This window comes from Apteryx rowi, unplaced genomic scaffold (genome assembly GCF_003343035.1).
Source record: "Apteryx rowi isolate R43461 unplaced genomic scaffold, aptRow1 scaffold_407, whole genome shotgun sequence".
NCBI lineage: Eukaryota > Metazoa > Chordata > Aves > Apterygiformes > Apterygidae > Apteryx > Apteryx rowi.
Genome location: NW_020450598.1, coordinates 74,906 through 97,900, shown reverse-complemented (window position 1 = coordinate 97,900; position 22,995 = coordinate 74,906). Strand labels below are relative to the sequence as shown.

Below are 22,995 nucleotides of genomic sequence, written 5' to 3'. Positions count from 1 at the left end.
GCAAACAGTGAAATCCACAGCAGGCAAGAGCATTTTCCAGAGTTTTATGAAATGTGTGTTTGGAACGGTCACCACGATGCAACGAAATCACTTCGCCAGAAAAGCATTCCTGGCAGCTAAATACACACACGCCGAAACAGTCACATAGGCATGGATTAAATTCAAGTCACCTATGGCAAGACGCTGCCCGCAGCTGGAGCTATAAAGATTGAAAACCGGAGCACAGCGTAAAGCTTGCACAGCCAGGTAGCAAACGAGCAGTGCAAGCGGCAGGGTCGGCAGGCATGCTAGCTTCCAAACCCAGGATCGGGCTCGGAAAAATGCACTACAGACAAGCCGGCAGGAGAATCGGGCGCATACAGCCGCCTTTTTTTCCCTTTCTCTCAGACCAACTGGTTCATGTCCCTCCTCACTGGTGCTTCCATTACCTCGCACTTGCCGCGGAGACCTGTCTCCTGGAGCCGGGACCAGATGCTCTGGATTCGCCCCGCGTGTTCTGGGTGGCTGTTTGTGTTTCCACAGGTGCACTGATGTTTCAGCATCAAGGTGTCGTACACAAGGCCTGCAGCAGAGGGTACAAAAATTGCTCTCAGGGAAAGCAACCACTTTGCCACATACATGGGGGGAAAAATAAAAAAAAACCCTCAAGTTTTTGACTATAGCACTCTATATTCAGCAGAGCACTTGCAGACAAAGGTAGTGTGCATTTTACCAGGAGCCACAGACCTCTAAAAATTAAAATCCTGCAAACCACGGGGGCAGCTTCTTTGAAACACAACCAAACCTGCAACGGTTCCTCCCGTTAGAAATCCTCAATGAATATGGAAGGAAAATTAATCACCAGCATCACCGCAGGCTGAAGTCATAAGGCTGACAGAAGGAGGTGGCAAACAAAAGCGTAAGGATGAGCAGAGACACGCGAGTGCAAATAAGTGATCTAAAAAGGGACTGATGGTTACAACTTTTCCGCTGAGCGCTTTTATAAATGTTGCTAAAGTGACTCTAGGGTTTGGGATTAAAAACCAGGAGGAGTAGGTCGGTAGAAGGCATTGTGTTTCATAAAATAGTTTATGCTGAAGCCTTCACATCAGCATTATTTGACAACATACTAATTAAGTCTATTAGCACACACTTGGGAATAATTATTCAGCACGATACGTAGGTATTTAGCAGTGTTGTTTCACATTAACGTGGGAGTCAGGCAGCTAAATCCTCCTGCATTACCAAGTATTTATGGCATGACAACAGGGTAGGAGACTTTGGTTCATGTTCCAGAGTTGCCCGGGTACATTTTTGGAACAGGAGTTAGGGTTTTGTAGCCAATATTCCCCTGAACACAAACAGCAGCTTCTCCACAGCTATGCAGTCTTAGTGACAAAAGACTTGAGCAAAAGAGATGCAGTAAAACGCTTAAATTTACCCTTTCCTTCAGCCAAAAGGTCCAGAGAATAGTACAAATGGGGGGTGCAAGGAAAAAAGGTTTCTTGTGAGAAACGTTTGTCTGAAAACACAGTACAAAGTCACCCATCAAAGGTCCTGAAGAGAAGCCAAAGCTTTCAAATTAGCCGTGGATGCAGAAGGTATTCCCGGATCCCAGCTTTAAAGGGTCTGCATTAACTGATGCTGCTCCTCTCCACTCCCCCAAGAGCATATCCTATGCTGCRGCTGAAGGCATGAACACAGCTTGCATAGCTTCCCTGTGCTGGCTTTCATGCAACTGCTTCAAGTACTGATAAACAGCACAATTTGCAACTGCGAGGAGTTCAAAGAGGCCCATTAAAAAAAAAAGTCTCTGAGAAGATACGTTGACATGTAGCCTGGAGCTGAGCTCCATGCTGCTGCATGTACCCAAGCCAGCTATTTTGACTTAAGCTGGAATCACACCTTTTTTGCCTGAGCGTAGGCATGTTCTCCCACCAAAAAATTTGGTTTTCCCCCTGCACAGAAAACTCTTGCACTGACACTTTCAGCTATTCAGCCTTAGGGAAGGTATCTGGCAACTCCTCACTTTGCTGTAGGTGAGTGCAAAGGGAGAAAAAAACCCACACTGAGTTCTAGGAAGAGAACAGAGCCCTGGTTAATTGACTGGGCTAGCCAAAGTTCAGTTAAATAAGATTGTATTATAAAGCTCTGTAAAGGTCTCCCAGGTTTGATTCAAAGCAAACTTTATGAGAAGCTGCTGGAAAAATCAAGCATTATAAATGCCAACTGAGAAGAAGCGGTAGCCCAACGGTAAGGATGGCTGCCCAAGAAAACTCCCCTAGAGTTTCCACCAATGTTCTTTGAAGTTCAAGTGTTCTCAAATCAGTGCAATGTCTGCCGTTTTCTTTGCTCATGCACGTTTTCCCTCCAAGGTTAATTTTTTTTTTTAAGGAAACCATTCTTCAGGGGACTTCATGCATTTTCTTGGTTTGACAAAGTCCCCATGTAGATAATTTTCTAGACCATGTGGGAGTGCACTAGGTACTAGGTCAGCTCAGTTGCTGTGGCTAAACAGAGGAAAGTGATTCTGTCTTCTCTGGCTTCCAGACATCCATGGGGACTATAACTACATGTTACAGAATTAATGTAAAAGGTGCATGTGTATATATACCCTATCTTTCAACATATATACTCACACATAACACAAACTCTCAATTTTAAACAAGAACAAGAGGTAAGTCATTTATTAGACAGCTGCTGACCAGTCTGGGTGAAATCCTGGCTCTTTCTGTTAACTGGCTTCAGTGCACCCTCAAGGACTGCACCYTCAAAGGGCAGTGAGGATTCACATGTGCATCAACTTGGCAGAGAGCCTATCCTGCAGCAGAGCACGAATACACACACTATTCCTACCATTGCTCAGCTTTTTTAAAGGGGAACAACAAAACGAGAGCCCTACTGTGAAATCCTTAAATGAAGACATTCTTGCTAACACTGGCCAAAGCACCCCTCGCTGAAGAGTCTTCTCTGTTTTGTACCTGGGCAACACCTTGTAGGGAAGAAGCCAACATGAATCAACCAAAGATAAGTGCAAAATTAAAAACTAGGTTTTCGTATTGACCTTATATTCTTCAGTTGCTCCCTTGTCTTCCTACAGTGCACCAGATTTGCCAGTTATTTCCCAGGTTTTCTGGAGAGGTTTTGGTTTCAGCTCAGAACTAGGCAGTCAGGATAATTTGGCAGGTCATCTTACCTGACACTAGCTAAGAGAGTTGCACTTTTAAGGGCAGAAGTAGGAAACTGGGGGCTAGATCCTCAGCCACCCAAACCAGCACCTCTTCATCAACATCCACAAGTGCTGGAAAACTACATTTATGTTTAACATACATGTGCACATCTAAGTTTTATTTTGATAACTGAGCCTCATCCCAAGACTGTTCAAGTTAGAAAGACACTAAATGAGCCCAGAAGAGCCATGAAATGCAGAACACAGAAAATCTCCCTAAAAGATTTGTATAAAATGTGGTACGGAGTGAATATCTGACAGTAATGTCTGCTGCACAGACTTCCATGATGTTTGTTCAGACTGATGCATTCCCATCCCAAACTTGCACAATTCGCATCCTTACAACACTCTTCCTGGTCACGTACTTGGGGGGACCCTAAGGGGTTAAAAAAAAAGTTTTCAGAAAAGGTGGTGGTAGGATGCCTACACATCCCTATCGGTTAAGTTAACAGGGACAACAGTGGGGATTAAGTAATTTGGCTGAGTTATAAACTTCGTCCTTTCCCAGTGATTCAGTGATAACAGCAGTGGCTCAATGAAGTTCTTCTGCACTGTAATCATGTATCACTCAATGTTTTTGTTTTTTTTTAAATTAAACCACAGGAAAGAATGGAACTGTTCCAAGTTCCTCCCTGTGGTTGGGGACACTCAAATGAAGACACACAAAGCAAAGCTTGACAATTTAAGCTTAAAATACTAAACTACATTGGCCATTACGAGTTAAATTAAATGGTGCTGGAAGCAATACTCCTTAAGACATGAGAACAATCATTTTTAAAGGTCAGCACTAAAGCCTAACCGACTCGCTTTTCTTGGCAGAACAAACATATGATTTGAGGCTCAGATAATTATATTGCTCTGCACAGGAGAGAATAAATGCCTTCATCGTAAATGAAAAATACTTTAATGCAGAACATCAGAATAATTTGTGGAACCATTTTTACAGCAGATCAGAGACTAGATAATTGGAGCTATGCAAATTAATGGCCTAACCTGAGAAGTCTTATTCATGTGTGTGGAACATTGCATGCAGAAGTATTCATTAAAGTCAAGAGGGTTACTTTGCTAGCGAGGGCAAGTTCAAGGGCTAGCTTTCTTTTTATACGCTAGTATGAAGGAAAATTAAGTGTCATGCTGCAGGACATAAAACTGATTGCCTCGAAGACATCAGGAAGGGCATCGCTTTCAACTTTCACGTGCAGTAATGCACATCGTGTTTGAGAGGTGTGTTATGTTGTTCTTTTCTTATACCTTTGAAGTTGCAGGTACCAGCCACTGCCAGAGACAGGAGAATAAATTACACATAAAACAACAGGATTTCAAGCCATCCGGCTAACTCCATTCAGAGAAAACATTAGGATTTTCTGTACAACATTCTGAACGTAAAAGTGATGAAGAATTCCTTGTCTGTTGGACAATAACTGATCTCGGAGCAGCCATACTTGTGGCTAGAGTAATCTTGTTTTCCTTCATCAGGGCCATTGAACAGGTTTCTTTTCTCCAACCATCTCACAAAAAGATCACAGCAATTCAAATCTTAATTTCTATGAAACCCAGAGCACATAATTATGGTAGAATCGGTCTCAAAAGCAGTCGCTTCTCAGACAGACTGAGAAGCCTAATGCACTTCAGCACTGCTTGCTTTGAAAAATAACTAAGACTTTAATTTCCTGCCCTTCAAAGAATAGTTCAATCCTAGTGATTAAGGCTTAGCATCCACCTCCAAACACACTATCTTTGATACACAGTAGACAACTTCAAGAAAGCAGAACCAATCTAAGCCATGCACACATGCTCAACATCTGAAACGTCTGGTTTTCCTTTCTATGCTTGTGTGCTCTTTTTTTCCAGCCACTATAAGGGAATAGTGGCAGCTAATTAAACTACTCCTTCCTTCCCATTGGTGGGCATACAGTAACTAGGCTTGTCTGAAGGACTTCTCCTGGAGAAGTAAACACAGAGGTTTCATGGCCTGAGTGTGGAGAGGGATTTAAATGGACTATTTGTTCAAGCATAAAGAAAAGCAAGGGGGAAAAAAATTATTCCTCCTGAAAACTTTCTTGCATCCAGTTTCCATGAATCTGGCAACTGTCATCTCACCTTTCATGCCCTGCGTCTTTACTAGCGTCAGCGCATGCCAAATGACGCTTTCTTCCTTGACAGCATCTTATTGCCTCTTTCCTTCTCCATTCACGTAGCACAAATGTAAAGGACTGCACAATGGAAAATCAGTGGAAAATCAAGCCTTTGACACTTAACATGGCTAAATGCTATGAAAAGGATGTTTAACAGGTAAAAGACACTAAGCATTCTTCATACCACTGAACTGGATTAAGTAAATGTCCGGTACTGTATAACAGCAACGTGATATTCTGCTTTTTATTTTAAGCCACTTTTTTTTACCCTACTGCCAAGGAAAATAAATCATAAAATTTTAAGTGTCTTTTCAAAGCAGTACACTTCAAAATCTTACTACTACATTCTTATATAATTTTTAATGAAATTCAGTGGCACATATTTGACTAAAACGTATATCCTCTGGTAGGAAATGCTATTGTACATTCAAAGTCTTGCACATGATTGACAAGACAACTTAAATACCAGAAGGAGGAGAAGGGAAGAAAGAAAAGGAATGAACAATCTCTTAAAGTAGGGCCAGGCTTCCTTCCTTGTTTCAAAGCATCAAGATTTGGGGCTAAGTGTATCATATGCTCAAGTTTCATCTTGTTTGATTGGGAGCCAGGGGCCTACCCTTCTTTGTATCCTTGGCAAAAGCCAAACTCTAGAATAACCTTGTTCCTTCTGATGCTGCAACCAGTCGTATTAGAAATTCAGGTCACCAAAAATTCAAGATTTAACTCTTAGCAACAAATACAGACTTGAAGGGCTGATTTTCAAAAATTAGATGCTACTTGGGCTTTTAGAAAGCTGATTGCATATGCTTCCCACTCTGGACCTAACAGCTGAAGAAGAAAGTCATATGTAACATATCATTCTTACTATACCATCAGAGTCTGTAAACAAACCCAACCCACAGTGCTGATTTTAATGATGCAAAAAGTATGGGTTAAAGTAAGATTAAATGGATAAATCAAAGGGAAACAAAATCATGAGTTACCCTTATTTAAGGCAACATTTTTTTCTTCTTTTTTTTCTCTCCTCTCCCCAGGGTGCACACCACACGGCAAAACGTTCATTCATAAAATAGAGCTTGACATTTGGGGGAGAGAGGACTGGAAAAGCAGTGAACACTAAAATAAGTCTGTTTAACGCCCCAACATAGGACTTGAAAAATTGCATGCAATTAACTTTTATCTGTTACTAAAGCTACTGAATAGACAGAAAGGATTTGGGGAAGAAAAAAGTTGGTCACAAGCCTTCATTGATTTGGGAAGAAAAATTATTCTTTGCCTTTAATCTTTGTGGGGAGATTAACACTTTCCTTCCATTTGTGCATTGCACTAGATGAATACAGAATTGTAGTCATAATTCTGAAATGAAGACAGAGCAGGTAAGAAAACACTTCAATCTGTTTCTGCACACTGACAACCTGAAATAATCAATTCATCTCACCTTTCTGACGCATTACACTATGCCAGGGATATTGGCCTTCTTTCTTTCTTTTTTTCTTTTTTTTTGGGTAAGCTACAGGAACAGCCTCTCCTTGGTGGACACTGTGTTACAGAAAGGGGTGGTCTGGCATAGAGTCCAAACCAGCTAACTTATGCCGCGAAATTGCACAGGGACTAGAGAAGATGCAGAAAACACAGTCAATAGATACCGCAGGTCCTGGTAGCATTAGGTCTCCCAGGACCTTTCTCATTGTGCATGGTGTCCTTTCTCAACAACATCGGGCTCTGCTCTCCTCGCATCTAAATTAGCCTTGTCATGGTGTATAACTCAACTCCTTTTTTTCTGGAGGAACACACTTAAGTACTACGCTACATTTCTATTAATTTTGCAGACTCTTTTCTGGCTAGGCTAAAGGGTATCTATCTCTCTAGGGAAAGGAAAAGAAGGACAACAGGGTATAAAAGGACCGAATCTTATTCTGAAAGACCACAGGACATTATGGAGTCTACAACCATAGCTGAGATTCAGACCCCAAACAGATGGCCTTGTATGGACACAGGGCCAGAGCAGAGCTGCAAGTAAGCTTTCCCACCAGAGTACACCTTTCCACCTAAAAGAGGAGCGTGACCTCTCTAATGCCACTTCTATACAATCACTGCCCGCTTTCTGAAAGCAAAAAAGGATAACATAAGGCAAAGCGGTCACCAAAGCCCCACTGATTCAGTGTCCAGTGGCCTAAAAGGTTACCTGTTGTGAACCTTGGCTTAGTGGGTGGCTCCTGTACGGACATAGGGAAGGTGGCCGAGGCAGGCGAGGACTGTGCACGGGACAGAGGCCGATGCCCTCCAAAAGAGACTGGCACGCCAGCTGCCTCCAGCGACGCCTGGTAGTTTCTCAGCTGGTGAATGCGTTGCTGCTCCAACAGGAGGGCTTGCTGTGGGGAAGAGAAAGGGGTAGCTGCTGAAAGTCTGTGTGGTGCCTCCATAAAATGTTTTTTAAGGATTTTTAAATATCATGTTTGCAGGCTTTGCCTCATTTACCTGACAAATGAGCACAAACGCATGTTATGCAGCACAGATGTGCACATCTCTAGACTGAAGTCAGGCAAATGGCATGACAGCGTGGTCAAACCTCAACCCTGAAGCTGGTATATGCTAGCTATGTCATTAGAAGAAGCAGTATCATCTTCCCTCTGCTCTGGCCACTTATTCCTACTCCCGTGCCACCCCTGCCACTGCACTGGTGTCTTTAGCAGTGCAATGCACCTGGTCAGGGAATGGGTCCAGCTGAACTGCATCCCAAGAAGGACTACATTCAAAACTACAGCCCTACATGGTTCCCATTCCCTCTCTTTATTCACTCTCCTCTCTGAGAGAAAGTAATTGCAAAGGAAATACTTCTTTTCAAGACTGCTCAGGTAGGACTGCGCATTCAGGACTTAGAGAGGGAGGCTGCCCATTTAGAGGAATGACTTCACTGCAATCCATCATTAGCAGCATATTAAATTTTGTTTCTTTTTTTTTTTTTTTTTATAAGGCAATGGTGCCCAGATCAAAGAAATAATGCCTTGCTTAAGCATGACTGCCAACGGCCTTGATCCTCCGAGGCAGCACTGTTATGAAGCTAACACTATCTGACTAGGAACTGAAAATACCTTCTCTGAGCAATAGCCAGCGATGTTCATGTGGGACACATGCATCAACTCTGCAGTGCTAGGGAGGTGGCAGGGAGCAGCTAGATGCAAATTGTCACAAAGAGCAACCGACTTATGCCTAATTCACAGACATTGCAACTGTAAGTTTGGCACAAGTCTGCTTTCCCTAGCCAAGGGCTGTGCATTTGCTCAGAGCGCTACACCCTGGCATCGATATAGCTATCTGTTCCTGGCTGAAGATCCCATCCAGGGGTTACACAAGGCTCTAGATAGTCAGATGCTCAGTTTTAAGGACTGCAAATGTGAGCAGAGCAGGGTTACCTTAGGAGAATCGACACCTTCTCATCCGCATGACTGCTACAATGACAGGCTGCTTTGGGGAGACAGACACAGAACTAGGGAGATCAATCCATACTACACCTTTATTGGATTTATTACTACGCCTCTGCTTTTTTTTACCCACAAAGGCTAGCGCAGCTGAGATCTCTGGGATCTGCAGTTATGAAGAGAGAATCCCCTTCAACAAAACTTGTCACCCAGTCTCTTTATCCAGCTGTTCTTTGGAGCAGTTAATCGGTTTTAACAAAATTGGGCTGAAGTAAAATCCTCAGCTAATGGCAACCACAGTGATGAAAAATGTTAAGACATATTTTGTCTTCCTAAAGAAACAAAGTGGGTCTGGGACTACAAGCACACTGACTATACTTTGCATACCCGATCCAGATTCCCCTTCCTGTGACTTTGGAGATGACAAGGTGACTCCAGGAAGGGATGGCACTGACTTTATCTGAAGATTTCTTTATTTGGCAAACCCTCAAGAGCTGGTTCCCTTAGCTTCTCTCTGTTAGAGTGGTATTAGGCAGTCACAGGGAACCAAGTCCCAAACGGTCACTGTGATAATGCAGGAATTCACTCTGTAAATCAACAGTGCCGCTTCACTGCAAGGCTTTTTTTCCCCTCACCCTATGTCAGAACGTGTAATAGTGCATTTATGAATATCAGGTCTAGTCATCTATATAGACCACATGCTACTAGCCTTAGTTAAGTGGGTGCAAGCACGAGTGTATGTGTGAAATTAGTTTAGTGCTAACCTTCTCACTTTCTACCTATAAATGGAGGGCTCAGTCCTATATGATGATTAAAATCTACCATTCAAAGCCTGGGAAAATCTTGAACTATTTTGAACTTACTAAACTTAGATATTCGGGTCAGTTGCAGCTATATTTTTGTACAGTTAGCTAACAGAGATTGCAGACATTACTCCTAGCAGCTCCAACTCTCTCTCACCTCACAGACACCTATCTACTTGATTTTAATTCACAGTAACGGTACTTAGGTTGAATCYCGTCACTCAATACGCTGCTAAACTCCTCAACTTCATCACCAGGGCATACAGTACACTTCTAGCCACTGTACTTTTCCCAGTTCACTGGTATCGTGCCCATGGACATATCCTTAATTTTTCACATCTTTGTCATGGGAGAGCAGAGAGAGCGCCAGCACTCCCCCCTTGACGATGTTTTGAGAGCTCACCTGACGGAAGAGCAGCTCCTGTTCGGCCTGCCTCTGCCCAGGCTCTAGCTCCTGCTGTGGCTCTGCTTCCTCCTCATCGCTCTCAATGGGTTCTTGCTTCACTTGCACCATGTTGGCTAGCCCTGGGGCCTCCTTCTGGCTTGCGACTCTGTCGCTGTATGGCTCCTCCAGAAGGGCTTGGTGTTCCCGTAACTCTTCTTCCGTCTCCTCAGGGTGGCTTTCATGCTGGCGAGCTGGCTCATTAGGTTTTGATATGATCTGAAAACATCCAACAGGTTAACTGATGAAGTATAACCCATCAGAGTTAAAGCTGACTGTGTTCCCCTCAAGGAGTCAGCTTCAGGAAAGCAAAAATTGTGATATACAACTCGTATCTTATAAATGACGTCCAAAACAAGAGCGCAAGAGAAAGATCAGATCAACCTTGGTATTAAGTGCTATCATAGAAATCCTGTGTCCCAAGTAATGATGCGCTTGATTTAGCCCTAAAGAAATTAGAATCTCTTAAGCCTACACAGATATGGATGCTACTCCATTCGCAAATCCACAAAGGAGATGCACAAGATCCATCACTACATTTGGCAATTAAAATCCAGAAAAAGTAAATGACAGACCAACCCTCTAAGGGGTTTCTGCTTTCCTGTTTGCTCAGTTTCTTTTTGAATTACCCCATAAATTTTATCTTATAAAATGAGATGCCATCATACAGACACCTTTGAAGTTTGTACTCTTAACAGTTTAGTTCAGAGAAAATTGAGGACACTAAACTTCTGTACAGAAACAAACAGCAAGAAGTAAAAGAGTCATTCTAACCAGACTTTCTTAACTAGAGGTAGTGAACTTCTCTGGAAATTAACTTCTCTGAAAGCACCTGCTAAAATAAAGGCAACAATATAATTTTCACTGTAATTCACACAGGCTCAAGCTTTTGAAAGTTCAGTAGCAAGATAAAATTCACAGTTCTTAAGTCTCAGCCTGCTAGTGATTTTTATTTGGAGCAAAAAAAATCTGTAAACTGTTTTTAAATCCAGCACAGGTAAATAAATCATTTCTCTCCTTAAAAGAGCACAAACTGTACCCATTTCATAGGCTTATAAAGAAAATTGCTGAACTTTGAAAGTTGTCAGGGTAGAGCTTTAATACGGATTAGGTCATTGGTATGAAAAGCAATACTGATTTTAAATCTAATAAAGCTAAATCAAAACACATTTATTGAACATATGCAGAAGGAGCAACTATTCATAAGTAACTTGTTGACTGAAGAACACCGGCCTAAACTTGAAACCATCACTTTTCCTCTAAACTTAGGAAGAAAGGCTCTGTGATATAACTCAAGTAAACCTATACAAAGCAGGATTAGGCATACAAAGGCCATATAAAGGATTAAACGCCAGCAATCGATGCACGGAGGACGGCGAGGGATTGCTCCTAACTGGAGCAGAGGATCTCTGATAACTGGGGCTCAAAGCTTCTTTTAATATTCAAGCACTGTGAGAACCAGAAAGTAGGGCCACATCTTTCCAGCACTTTGTGGATTACTGAGTTGTGGATGTCTTGACTCCTATGAGGAGCAATATACAAGGAAGGGCAATATCTAGCCTAGAAGCTTAAGACAAAACCCTGTGGGGTTCACATGACTGCCCCCATAGAGCTCACCCCTCTTAATGACAGCCAACAATTTTGTCCTTTAATACTCATCAAAACTTCTCAATGACCTTTGTGACGTTCCCTACCCTGCTCGCCCCCATTTCATTACCTGTAATACACGTTGGATAACCAAGCCACATTAACCTGAAACACTCTCAGGCTAGCTGAATAAAATCTGTTTTAAAGATATTAAATCACCATGAATCACCTTCTGCTATTTTTTTTTCCTGCTTAGACTGCAAGTCTTGAGCTTTGAACTTGATACCTATGAACTTGTGAACTATGCAAGATGAGTAATTGCTGGGAAAATAACTTACAATGTCATTGTCAAACATAATGGAAATGAGAAGCAATGCAATTCCCTGTAAGATTTCAATTATTTCAACTCCATAAAAATGTAAAGAATTAAATGAAAAACACGTGTAAAATGCTACAGTTAAGGTTGAAAGATCAAGTGGCCAACAACAAGGACATTTCAACCATTTAGGTTGCTCTCCCAATGTAAATGGAATCTCCTGGCATGCCATTTGTCCTAGCCGCTACAGTTCATTCTCCTTAAAGCAAAATTTTGCAAAGTATGTACTTTGTTAAGAACATACTCCATAAGGGTGTGCATCCCAGATCCATTAATGCTCCCTGAAAAGCTTCCGTTTCTGGAATTTTATGAGTATGTGCTTGTGTTAAAATCAAGATAATAGTTTAAGAAAAAACTAAGATAATGTAAGTGCAAGGGACTGAACATAAAGTCAAGATGGTATTTAAAATATTTACAAATATATCTGAAATAATAAACAGTTATTCAATGCACCATAAACAACTCTTACCTGAAGTAGATTTCTAGCACCCTTTGCAATGAGGTTATTCCCCTCTTTTCAAACACAATCTCCTCTAGCTATCACATACTGCCACCATAAAACATTGTTAAGAGCACTGCCTTTCTAGCCTTGAACAGCTGTTTCAGTGCAAAAGAAACTAGACATCTCAATTTACAAGCATGTTTAAAAGACTAGATATCACCAGGCCAGATCCCTCATCTACCTCTTCAGAATACAAAGAATGGGGAAAAAAATCATGGCAATGTCAGGTCCCAATAAAGAAAATCCAAAGAATTAATTGTTTTTCTGTGAAACGCCTCATAAGGAAAAAAAAAAATGGTTGTGTTTCTTTGCTACTAAAATTTCAGCTCATTTGAAATCTGAAAGGGACCATATTCTATCTACTGATACCTTCTCTTAGGACACTGGGAAGTCTGCAGACACTGCCAAACAGGCTACAAACATGGGAGAGAGCTCTTAACATTTTATATTTTTTGAAATTTATGAAACTGTTCTGCGTAAGTTTTTTTACAAAGAGCTTCTCTGAAATGAACAGGGAAACCCTCATAGTGCATTACAAGTATGACTTTCTATCACCTCTCATAAAGTAATCACAGAGTAATCAAGAATCCCCAATGCAAAAACGCTTGAGAAGTTCCTAGGATCCAACTAATGCATTTTTTACTTTGGACAGCAAGTGTCACAGAGACCTGTTTGGTCCTAAACAGCAGGTCATGAGCTCCTCCGGAAGCAGATGAAGAGCTGAAGAACTTCCATAAGAACATATAGCAAAGCTTCCTATCTTGACAGACCAACTCTGATGGAATTGTGCACTTTTGAACCCTTCCCTGAAGAAAACAAGCAGTTATAGAGGAAACTTCTGGTCCTACATAACTAAAGGACAACGTTCCTTCAACAATGAATGTGACAGAACACCTCAGCTGTCTACGACTGACAGAGATGAAATTTGGTCATGACTTTAGGTAAAACTTGAGTTAGATCGACTCTCAAGATCTCTTCCAGTGTAGGAGTCCAACACAGGGCTGTGGCACTTCTGTAGTGTTGCTCATCATGGAAGTGGTTACCCAAGGCAGGGAACAAGCTGCTACAGGTTTGAATCCCTGAGTGGACTGCTTTCAGATACAACGTTAGTAAAAGTCTTTTGGGAAAGGGCACCTCTGCTGGAGGGAATACCTTCAGAAACTTCAGCATCACTGGACTGACTGACTATAAAAAGGACACAGACAGGAGGCTGAAATCACAACCGCACGCACCTTCAGACTGAAGGATAGACCATCACACTATCATACAACTCACCCAAGAGTTATCTACGGGTAATGGAAGCTCAAAGAAATCGTGCTTGAAACCATGCCAAAAGCCCATTCCACTTTGCCAAATAAGTACATCTGGTCAAAAACTTGTGCAGATAAGACTGTGCTGGAAGGTGGACAAGACAGCATTATTGTTGAGAACCATCCTGGGAAATGCAGAGCAAACCCTGCTGGGTGGAGTGACTTCCCTTTGTTTTGGGTGAACAGGGTGAAACAGCAGAACACACCAGCATGGATGCAGCCAGCATCCACCTTCCTTGTACTGCTAAGATCAGCCATGCAGTCTCCTCCTCCCTCTTGAACAGCATTGTGAGAGATACAAGAGTTGGTGGGACACCACATAATATCCCAGTGACCAGAGGAAAAGTCAGGGGGCAAGGGAGAAAAACTGACTTTTGCACAGTTGTGACTGTGCCACGCTCTGCAGAACCAAGTGGAAACCTCACTTTCCTTCCTCTGGAGATCAAGAAGAACAAACTCAGGGAAAAAAGAAGTGAAACACAGGGAGGAAAGAGAACAACTTTGGACTGGGGAGACAGCTCTGGTGAAAAAGAAAAAAAACAGGAGATAAAAAGAAGACAACGGCTTAACTCAAAGGCATCCTGAGACAGCCAGCCAAGAAAATGCCTGTCTTGAGTCAAGGAAGTGGCTAGGAATTAAGAAGCAGGAAGAATGTACTGTGGAGCAGGTACGTTATTTGGGTTGCTCAAGGGAAAGAAAATCACAAGCTGGAAGACAGAAGACAGACTGCATCCACAGGGGAGTGGGCATGTGGACAAGCATTTGAAGAAGAGAACATATTGCTGAGGACTTGAATTAATCACTCAGCAATGGCAACGCAAGCCCTGCTCTTTTGCCTATCCAGTATGGTTCTAGCCATGTGAGGTACCCCTTGCCGAGTGGGGACTTTTTAATTTTTAACTTTCATAGACCAAAGAGAAACAAGAGATGATAAGGAATGACGGGGAGAGGCAGAGCTGGACATACGACACATAGTGAGTTGGCAGCATGTTCTGCAGGAGATGAAGCCTAGAAAAAAATCTCTTTTTTTTTTTTTTTTCCTGAAGTGATTGGACAGTGGGGAAAAAAATAACTATCTGAAGCAGGCTACCTGCTGGAAGGGCCAAGGGAATGCTTGCCTCTGTGCCTGGATGAGAGGGAACAACTGAACTGCAACGAATCAAGCAACACTGACTGCCTGCAGAGGGAAAGGAGGGTGAGCAAGAAAACAACACCTTGCAATCATCAGAAGCTGTTTTCTTCCTCCCCTCTCCCAAATAAGTGGGCTTACGGACTTGATTATATCAGGCACATCTTGCCATGTCGCCAGATTTCCCGCAACAAACATCCCATGGAACAGCGGCTGCTGGCAAAACTGCTCAACATCATTTACGCCATTGTAGGGGCGAAGAAACACACAGGCAGGAAGCCCAAGCTTCTCATGTCCTGCTGAACTGCATTTTATATTCCACTGAGGGAGAGACATATCAGGAATACTGAATGAGCTTTCCAGGAGATCTTTTCAACGCTTATTATACCCAATGTTATGTTTGGGCTCCGCAAGCCACCTAGGTCCCTGGCATTTTTGCAAGAGATGAAAGAATTTTGCTACTTTATATGACAAAGAAAAGACAAAGTGAAGGGCGAAAAAAGAAAGGACGGTGTTCTGGCTAATAAATGAGTGAAGATTATGTCAAAATAGGCTTCCCTTAAACTGTTCAAAGGGTAATAGCTCTGTCTAAGTGCTGGGCAATACAATCTAAAACACTGTATTTTTCCAAGATTACAAATTAAACGTTAAATATTAAAAGCTACTTCAGGAGTCATTTAAGGCTAAGCAGTTAATGTGTTCCAAAAAGGGGGAAAAATCAGGAAACAACAAGGTTAAGTTCTAGTTGTTAATAAAATGTATCCTCCCAACACTGCTGCACCACAGACAAGTCAAGGCACTGTAGTCTGGCATATACATGTTGCCACTGCAGAAGAAACACCACTCTTTCCAGAGACTGCTAAAAATGGGTTTTACCCAAAACAACCATAACTTAACCACTGAAGCTCCCGTGTTAATTTGCTTAAAAGTATAATTCAGGACTAAAAGGAAGATCAACTGTTCTGTTCAGGCTTCTATGCATTATACATTCAACGGACTGAGGCCAAAACACTCATCTTCACTAAAGAAAGGTAAAAAGCGGAGTATTCTGGCACAGGATTTAAGGAAATTCACTTGCATATTTCTGTTTAGAGAGGTGATTGCTACTTCCAGACCTATCACATTGAAAACCTCATCTTTTAACTCAGAAATAACTGCGGTCCACTAAAAGATTGCTGCCGTGTGGAATTATTTTATCCGATCCCGAAAGGTTACCAGAATACTCTCAAGACAGAAATACCCTTCTGAATGCTAGCCCAGAGCACCACAGAGAACCACGAGCAAATCCCTGTTCATCTCTTGCGCATAAAAGACTACGATTTGCATCTTAAAAGAGATGGAAGTCTGCACAGAAATCATAATTGCTGAAGATGAGATGATGCTGGTATTGCTGCATATACTTATCATACAGTAAAATCACAGTCCCATTTCCTTCCCGCCCTCCCCCCCACCAAATCCCCTGCAACCGTGTTAAAAGAACATTCTCGAGGTTTTGAATGTTGAAAAAGGTAGGAAATATAAGCATTCATCTTATTTGTGCCATTTCAGATCAGTTTTCCTGTGCAAAGATAAAGCTTTTCTTTTCAGGACTGCAAGACTGGTTGGTATTTATTCTTTTAGGACACATGCCTCGCTCAGATCAGAGGTTGCACAGAGCTCAATTAACAAGTAGTCATTCAGTACTTTATCCAGAGTCTTATTTAGTGTATCAAACCCTGGTTCAGGAGAAAGAGCTGTTGACTTCTACATGTGTTTTGTAGTGTGTTCATCACTGGAGCACCCAAGTGCTTTGCAAATATTAACATATCTGTCTTCACGAGAGGCAGGAGGGGAGCTACTGCTTTCATTTCATCAAATAAGGAGCCAAAGCAGAGATTGTGCTCAAAGTGCCGTACTTGGTGTTCCAGTTCGATATGTTGATTTTAACATCATGCATTTTGGATGCACAAGCACACCTTTACAGCTAGGAGCCCTGCTTTTGTACAACGTGGACCAGATGGCCCAAAAAGGGCGTTCAGAAAATGAACGGTACGCCGTGGTTTGCCAACTGCCACCCTGCAGGAGCACGCTGGCTTAACGGAACAGCTCAACCTCACACAGCTCTGTGACAGGGAGGTAAAAGCCAATTCTCCGTGATGACGTTAAACAGCCTTAACTCTAAGGCCCTTTTTCCTCTTCCAGCAAACCCCTTCCTTCCTTACGTGTCCTCCAACTTCTGCAACAAATGAGGGAGGGCTCCATCAAAGAGCAGCCTTGTTTTTACATTTCTCCTCTGTACTAAGTTCGGAGTCTTGCAAAAGAAATAGCATGTGATGACTAAAAATCCTATGAAAAAGCATGCAAAAAAGGAAGCGAGATAGACTAGCATGGGAAACTTAACTACTCCTATTTTCTAGCTTGCGTGCGCAGCTTTGCAACTTCAGTAACATTCTTTTCACTCCATTTTGCATGCATGTCTCTCATATCTCCACTTTTACTTTTTCTCCCTCCTCAAAGCAAATGCAGACGGAGTCCATCAGGTGACAGCAACCAGGTCGGCTGGGCTGGGACTCCCCTTTTCCCAGGGAGCCTTACCACTCTCCCTAACCCCTCACGTCGCCCTCTCCTTCCCTCCCCAGTCATTCTGTCATTCCTCACATTCTTCCCGTTTGACAAAATCTCTGCTCCAAAGCCTYAGGCACCAGGGCTCTACAGAAAAATTCCCTAGATTGTTATTCTTATTATTTATAATCATAAGCAAAACCACATATTTTCTTTAGCCACCTTCTTGGAAACAGCCAGACTTGTTTGGGCTGCAATTTTCTCAAAAATTTAATCTGATGTAGACACCTAACAGGGAAAGCTTAAGGCCAAAGGCTTAAAGTTAGGAAAAATTACAAGCTATCAAAAGCAGCCTCGTATTATTTACAGGAAATACAACACATTTAACAACAGACAGTTCTGTCAGTTCTGCTAATAATTAAAAGGCAGCAATCTATTATATTATTTTTAGTTGTGCCCTTACTCTCCTACACACAAGGGTCTTAAAATATCTGTGTGTCTGGGAAAAGTCTTTTTCTATGTCAGCAATTGGATGCTATCCCATGGGATAAATTTGCCACACACATACAGAGTTAGTTACTAGATGATTCTAACTCATCACTTAAATAAACCAAACACATGGAAATGGTCCTTGTGCATTTAGTTTAATCATGCTCCCCCCTGCAACTTCTCCCCTAGGTGTGATATATCAGAATTGTAACAAAGCTGAATTTCCAACTCTGGAAGAAAAAAAAAATAAAAAAATTAATCGACTCAAATCATGCATAGGCTCAAACTCTTGGGAGGTCTAAGCGAAAGCCTGAATGAGTGCAGTTGGTACGTCACAGTGAAGCCTTTGGACGCTCACAAGGGTTGGCAACGGAAAGCCTCAAAACCTAAAACAAACCAGCCGCTGACCTGCAACTTCTTTCCTAGCAAAGGAGTCGTACCTAACGCCTCGAGCCTGACGATCCCCATCTTAAGGTTCATTACGCAAAGGACATTTGGCGTGGGCTAAGCTAAATTCCTATGGCAACAGCAGCTCCATGCCACGGTGGTGTGTGAGGCTGAATGAAGTCCAGGGCTGGCACACGCGGTACCTAGTGGCAGATATCCAGAAGTACACGATTGACGTCAGCAACTTGTGTAATCATCCTGCCTGAGCTCTCTTCTATAAACAAAGGGTTTTTTTTTTGGGGGGGGGGGGGAGAGTTTCTTTCTTTAAATTGTCTCTTTCTCCTTACTGGAAAGTTTTTTTTTTTTTTTTCCTAATGGGCCACCACACAATCAAGTGAATCCAGCTCCCAGTAGTTATATTTTCTCAGATGACAGGAATGGTGGAAATATTTGCAGAAATCGCCACCAAAAAAGAAACCACAGCAATCTGCAAAGCAAGCCTGCCATCACATTTGGCCTTCAGTCTGAAACCTACTACTGGATTTGCTTGTTTCTAAAAGAAAACCATGTCTGGAAGTCCTTGAGAATAATCTTTCGAAAAGCCTAAACATAACCGTAGAAATCACAAAGGGTCAGAGGAATATCAGACTGATTATGACTGATTTCCCCTTCCCCCAACAGCCCTTTTATACTGCAAGACTTTCGCTGCTGAAATACCAGGACAAAATCTCAGCTGGTGTAAATTGTAGCAGCTCCATTCATACCACTTGTGATCAGATCTCTTGCACTTAAAAGGTGAGTTTTACTTTCTGATGGACTAAAAAAATAAAAAAATAAAATCAGAATACATTTTGTCTTTTTTAATCCATACCCATGCAATCATCTCAAAGCAGCTTTTGCTTTCACTTCAGGCATAATATTGGGATGCCTGGCCAGACGATTTTGGCTGCATAGCAATTGCAAAACCTGTGCATTGATGAATGGCATGCTGCAATGTTCACCTGATGTTCCCTAAGTGATTTACAGAGAGCAAGATAATAAATGTAGTGCTTTCTTTCTTCAAAGCAATTTTGAATCACATCTAATTAATCTTCAAAACAACCCCTGCAGGATGCACAGCAATACTGTCCCCATTTTCAGGAGATAAAATGGATAGGAAACTATAATGCTTTACACAGGGCCATAGTTAAAGAGAATTTGGACTGGATATGAGAACAGCTATTCTCTTTTCAAAGTAATCCCAGTGAAAAATGCTTTAGTAAATCTGAGTATCTTCACTTTCAATTATTTTCTGTTCTCACCTGAAATTTCTCCCTTTTTTCTCCCTCAGATTCATACTACTGCTACTTCTCCCTTTAGCGCTGAATATATGCACAATATATATTTTCCCCATATACCTTGACAACATTTTATGTTCTTTACTACAAAACAGGCAAAGACGCTGATGTGGATGGATGGCGGCAATGACAACTTCAAAAAGCATTACTGGAAAGCTCCAAATTTGAATTGTACTAGCTTTCCGCTACCTGCAACAGAGGTATTGATCCTCACCTTGGTGATGCACACCCACATCCTCACTGGTATATCCCTCAAAATCATGAAAAAGAGGTTTAAGGATGAAGGCCAATTGATAATGGAGTTAGAGGCCACACACATTACAGCACAAGAAACAAACAGCGTTGGCTAAAGACGGTGTTGATGCTGTATGAGTAAGAAATACTTTGGAAGCATCATGCCTACCTTGTTGATGTGTAGTTGCTGTTGCTGGAATTGCTGTTTATGTTTCTCCAAAAACTGTTGATGCTGCTGCTGGATCACTAACTGCTGGAGGGCCTGGGCGTTCTGGGGAAGGGGAGCAGACTGCGTGCGCCCCAACGGGCGATGCTGCCGGAGTTTGTGTATTGAAGGGGAGACCCGTTCTCCACCAACCAGAGACTGTGCATGGAGGGGCAGTCCTGAAAGATACCAGTCTGAAGATAATATGGAGGAAAAAACAGCAGAGAAGAAAAAAAAGGAAGAAAGGAAGGGAAAAAACGGCTGTTGAGTAACACTGATGGTGACAATGAGATATACTGTTAAAACCAGTCACCTTGCCATTTACAGCTGAAGTATCCTTAAAAGAGAACAGAAAACAATTAATTACTGTTGGATGGAATAATACTTTGTCTTCCTTTGAATTCTTTGTTTGCTTGTTTGCTCAGAGACCCCAGGGAATGCTTCATTTCTGAAAATCAGCAATACCTTATAGATCCTTCCATTTCCCAGCAGAAGATGACACGGTTTAACATCCTACTGGTTGTTTCTAGGAGGTGTTAAAGTCTTACAGCTTGCCTTGGTCCAGGAGTAATCCCAGGTTCATTCTCAGGAAAGCACCAGCCCAATCTGTCACCCGCAGTATCCAGCTATTACACCTTCCAGTGGACTTATTAGAAATGCTGAAGGGAGACGTATGATGATGAAGCTGCTTCTCCCTCTAAATCACACGGAGAAGCTATTGGCTGCACTATACCTGCTCTGTAGAAATGACTAGAAACAAAAACTTCCACCTGATAAACCTCAGATCAGACGTACCTTGGAAAAAGGCTCTCTACTGGAGCATTTAAGGAATATGAGAGCCTTAAGGCTCCATTATATATTTAGAAAGAAGGTAGGTTAAGGGACAAGATGACAAAAAGATAGAATTGTTTCCATCATTGTTGTCTATATTCATGATGGTAACTTACTGAACATGTAAAGGCTATTTTGGGAGGACACACATTACTCATGCCCTAGTCAAAGGGGGTCTCTTGGGTGACTGTCCTGCGAAACACCTCTCTGATCTCTGGTAAGGGCATTTGTTTAGGAAGTGTCTTCTCTTCTTAGCTGTTCTCATGGTAAGCCAGTTCTTGTTTTGCTCTCTGGAAGACATACCTTAATGTATTTTTTAGGAACCTGGGACAAGAAGACAAGCCCAACACAAAATCAAACCCAGGACTGGAGCAGCTGAGAATAAGCCTGCACCGTTGCCAGCTAATGCCTTGGGAAAGAAAGTCATCAATGCTGTGAACTGCTGTGTGTCTAATGGGGATAAGGCTGCGCATGCTTTTAGCAAAATATACATCCTTTTGTTTTACTTCACTGCATAAAACAAAGGAAAGACTGCTCAAGTGGTCAGTAATATTCAGAGATGAGGCAGCTCTGGGACTGGAGAAGTTGTTTCTTCACTCTTTCATTTGCTCTTCTTTCACTGAGAACATAGAGAAGCTGTACAGAAGTCTGCAGCGTGCTGAACACAGACATTTGGAAAACACCTTGAAACACCTGTCCCAGGACACTATCTCCTGTGCCCACTGATTTCACAGAACTACCCTGCTTGAAGGAATCAGATTCATTCTGAAGCCTCTCTTCTTGCAAGAAGATTGTCTGCATTTCTCTCACCCTGTGCTTTTCTGAATAGAGTAAAGCAAAAGGGCGTTGTTTTCTTTTCTCTTTTTTAATATATGCTTAATTTAGAAGGATATGGTCCGTTTCCCTTATAGTGCAGTTCCTCTAACCAAAAGTTGAAATTACAGAGCACAGAAAGGGATCCTCTACAGTTTGTATACAGTATCTTGGAAGATGACTTTCCTCCAAGAGAATGACCAAGGTCCCATGTGAAGGGTTTTCAGGGAGACACCTTGTTCCTACTCAGGACGTGCATGTTCACATGAAGGATATTATCCAGAGTACCCTGTCACAAGAGCAACAGCAGATCTAAGGTAGCCTGCTCTATTGGGGGACACAGTTATGATGCTTAGATTTTATCATCACTTTCTACTCAAGGTAAGGTGGTCATTAAACTCCAGCTAAGATCCAGAAACCAGCCTAGCAGAACTCGTTCCTGACTCACAAAAGCAACAAACCTCTGTCCAGCAGTGACTCTCGGTTTCCCATAACCCTCATGCCTAACCTCCTGCACAGAAAGAGAAGCATGCCCTCCGTGCTGGCTCCTTTTGCAGCAGTCAAGAGGCTAGCTCCCAAGCTGAAGGCTGCCTGCAGAACACTAATCATGTCCCCTTTGCTTCCAAAGAAGTTGGAAGTACTAACCAAGATCTGGCAGCTAGCCCATTTATGGCTTTTGAGACCGTGTTGGCTTGCTCTGTGTCATTTGCTGAATCTGGAACATGTATTTCTTGTTGCTGGTCTGCTGTACAGTGAAGATTCTCCTAAGTGGTGGTTTGTAACAGGTTGTACCTGCCCTGAAAACACCACATATAGCAGATGGACTAGAAGGAATGCACTTGGAAACCAACACAATATGCTGAAAACTCCAGGAAGCTTTGGGGCAGTTAGAAGAAAAAAGTCCACTTCCCACATGTGCTTTAAAGCAAATGTCAGCACAAATGAGGAGGAAAATTTTGGTGATAGGGTAAGAGGGGAAATCTTTCCTGGTGGCTCTTAATCAAGAGTCAGGTCATGGAGGACAGGAGAGGTGCCTGAAGACTGGAAGAAAGCCAATGTCACCCCAGTCTTCAAAAAGGGCAAGAAGGAGGACCCAGGGAACTACAGGCCAGTCAGCCTCACCTCCATCCCTGGAAAGGTGATGGAGCAGCTCATCCTGGAGGCCATCTCCAAGCATGTGGAGGAAAAGAAGGTGATCAGGAGTAGTCAGCATGGCTTCACCAAGGGGAAATCATGCCTAACCAATC

General features: G+C 42.3%; 1 protein-coding gene across 6 annotated transcripts in view; it reads right to left on the bottom strand.

Annotated features, from left to right (window-relative positions):
* The window catches only part of HDAC4 (histone deacetylase 4), a 134,502-nt gene that overhangs the window by 50,174 nt on the left and 61,333 nt on the right, over positions 1-22,995 (bottom strand). For 5 of the 6 annotated variants that reach the window (XM_026075615.1, XM_026075611.1, XM_026075612.1 and 2 more), the window contains exons 10-13: positions 20,069-20,298; positions 9,969-10,226; positions 7,529-7,715; positions 429-562 (exon numbers count right to left, since the gene is read on the bottom strand). In XM_026075615.1, the coding sequence (XP_025931400.1) occupies positions 429-562; positions 7,529-7,715; positions 9,969-10,226; positions 20,069-20,298 (809 nt within the window). The remainder of the gene's footprint in view (positions 1-428; positions 563-7,528; positions 7,716-9,968; positions 10,227-20,068; positions 20,299-22,995) is intronic. The other variant, XM_026075613.1, reaches the window with a different exon arrangement.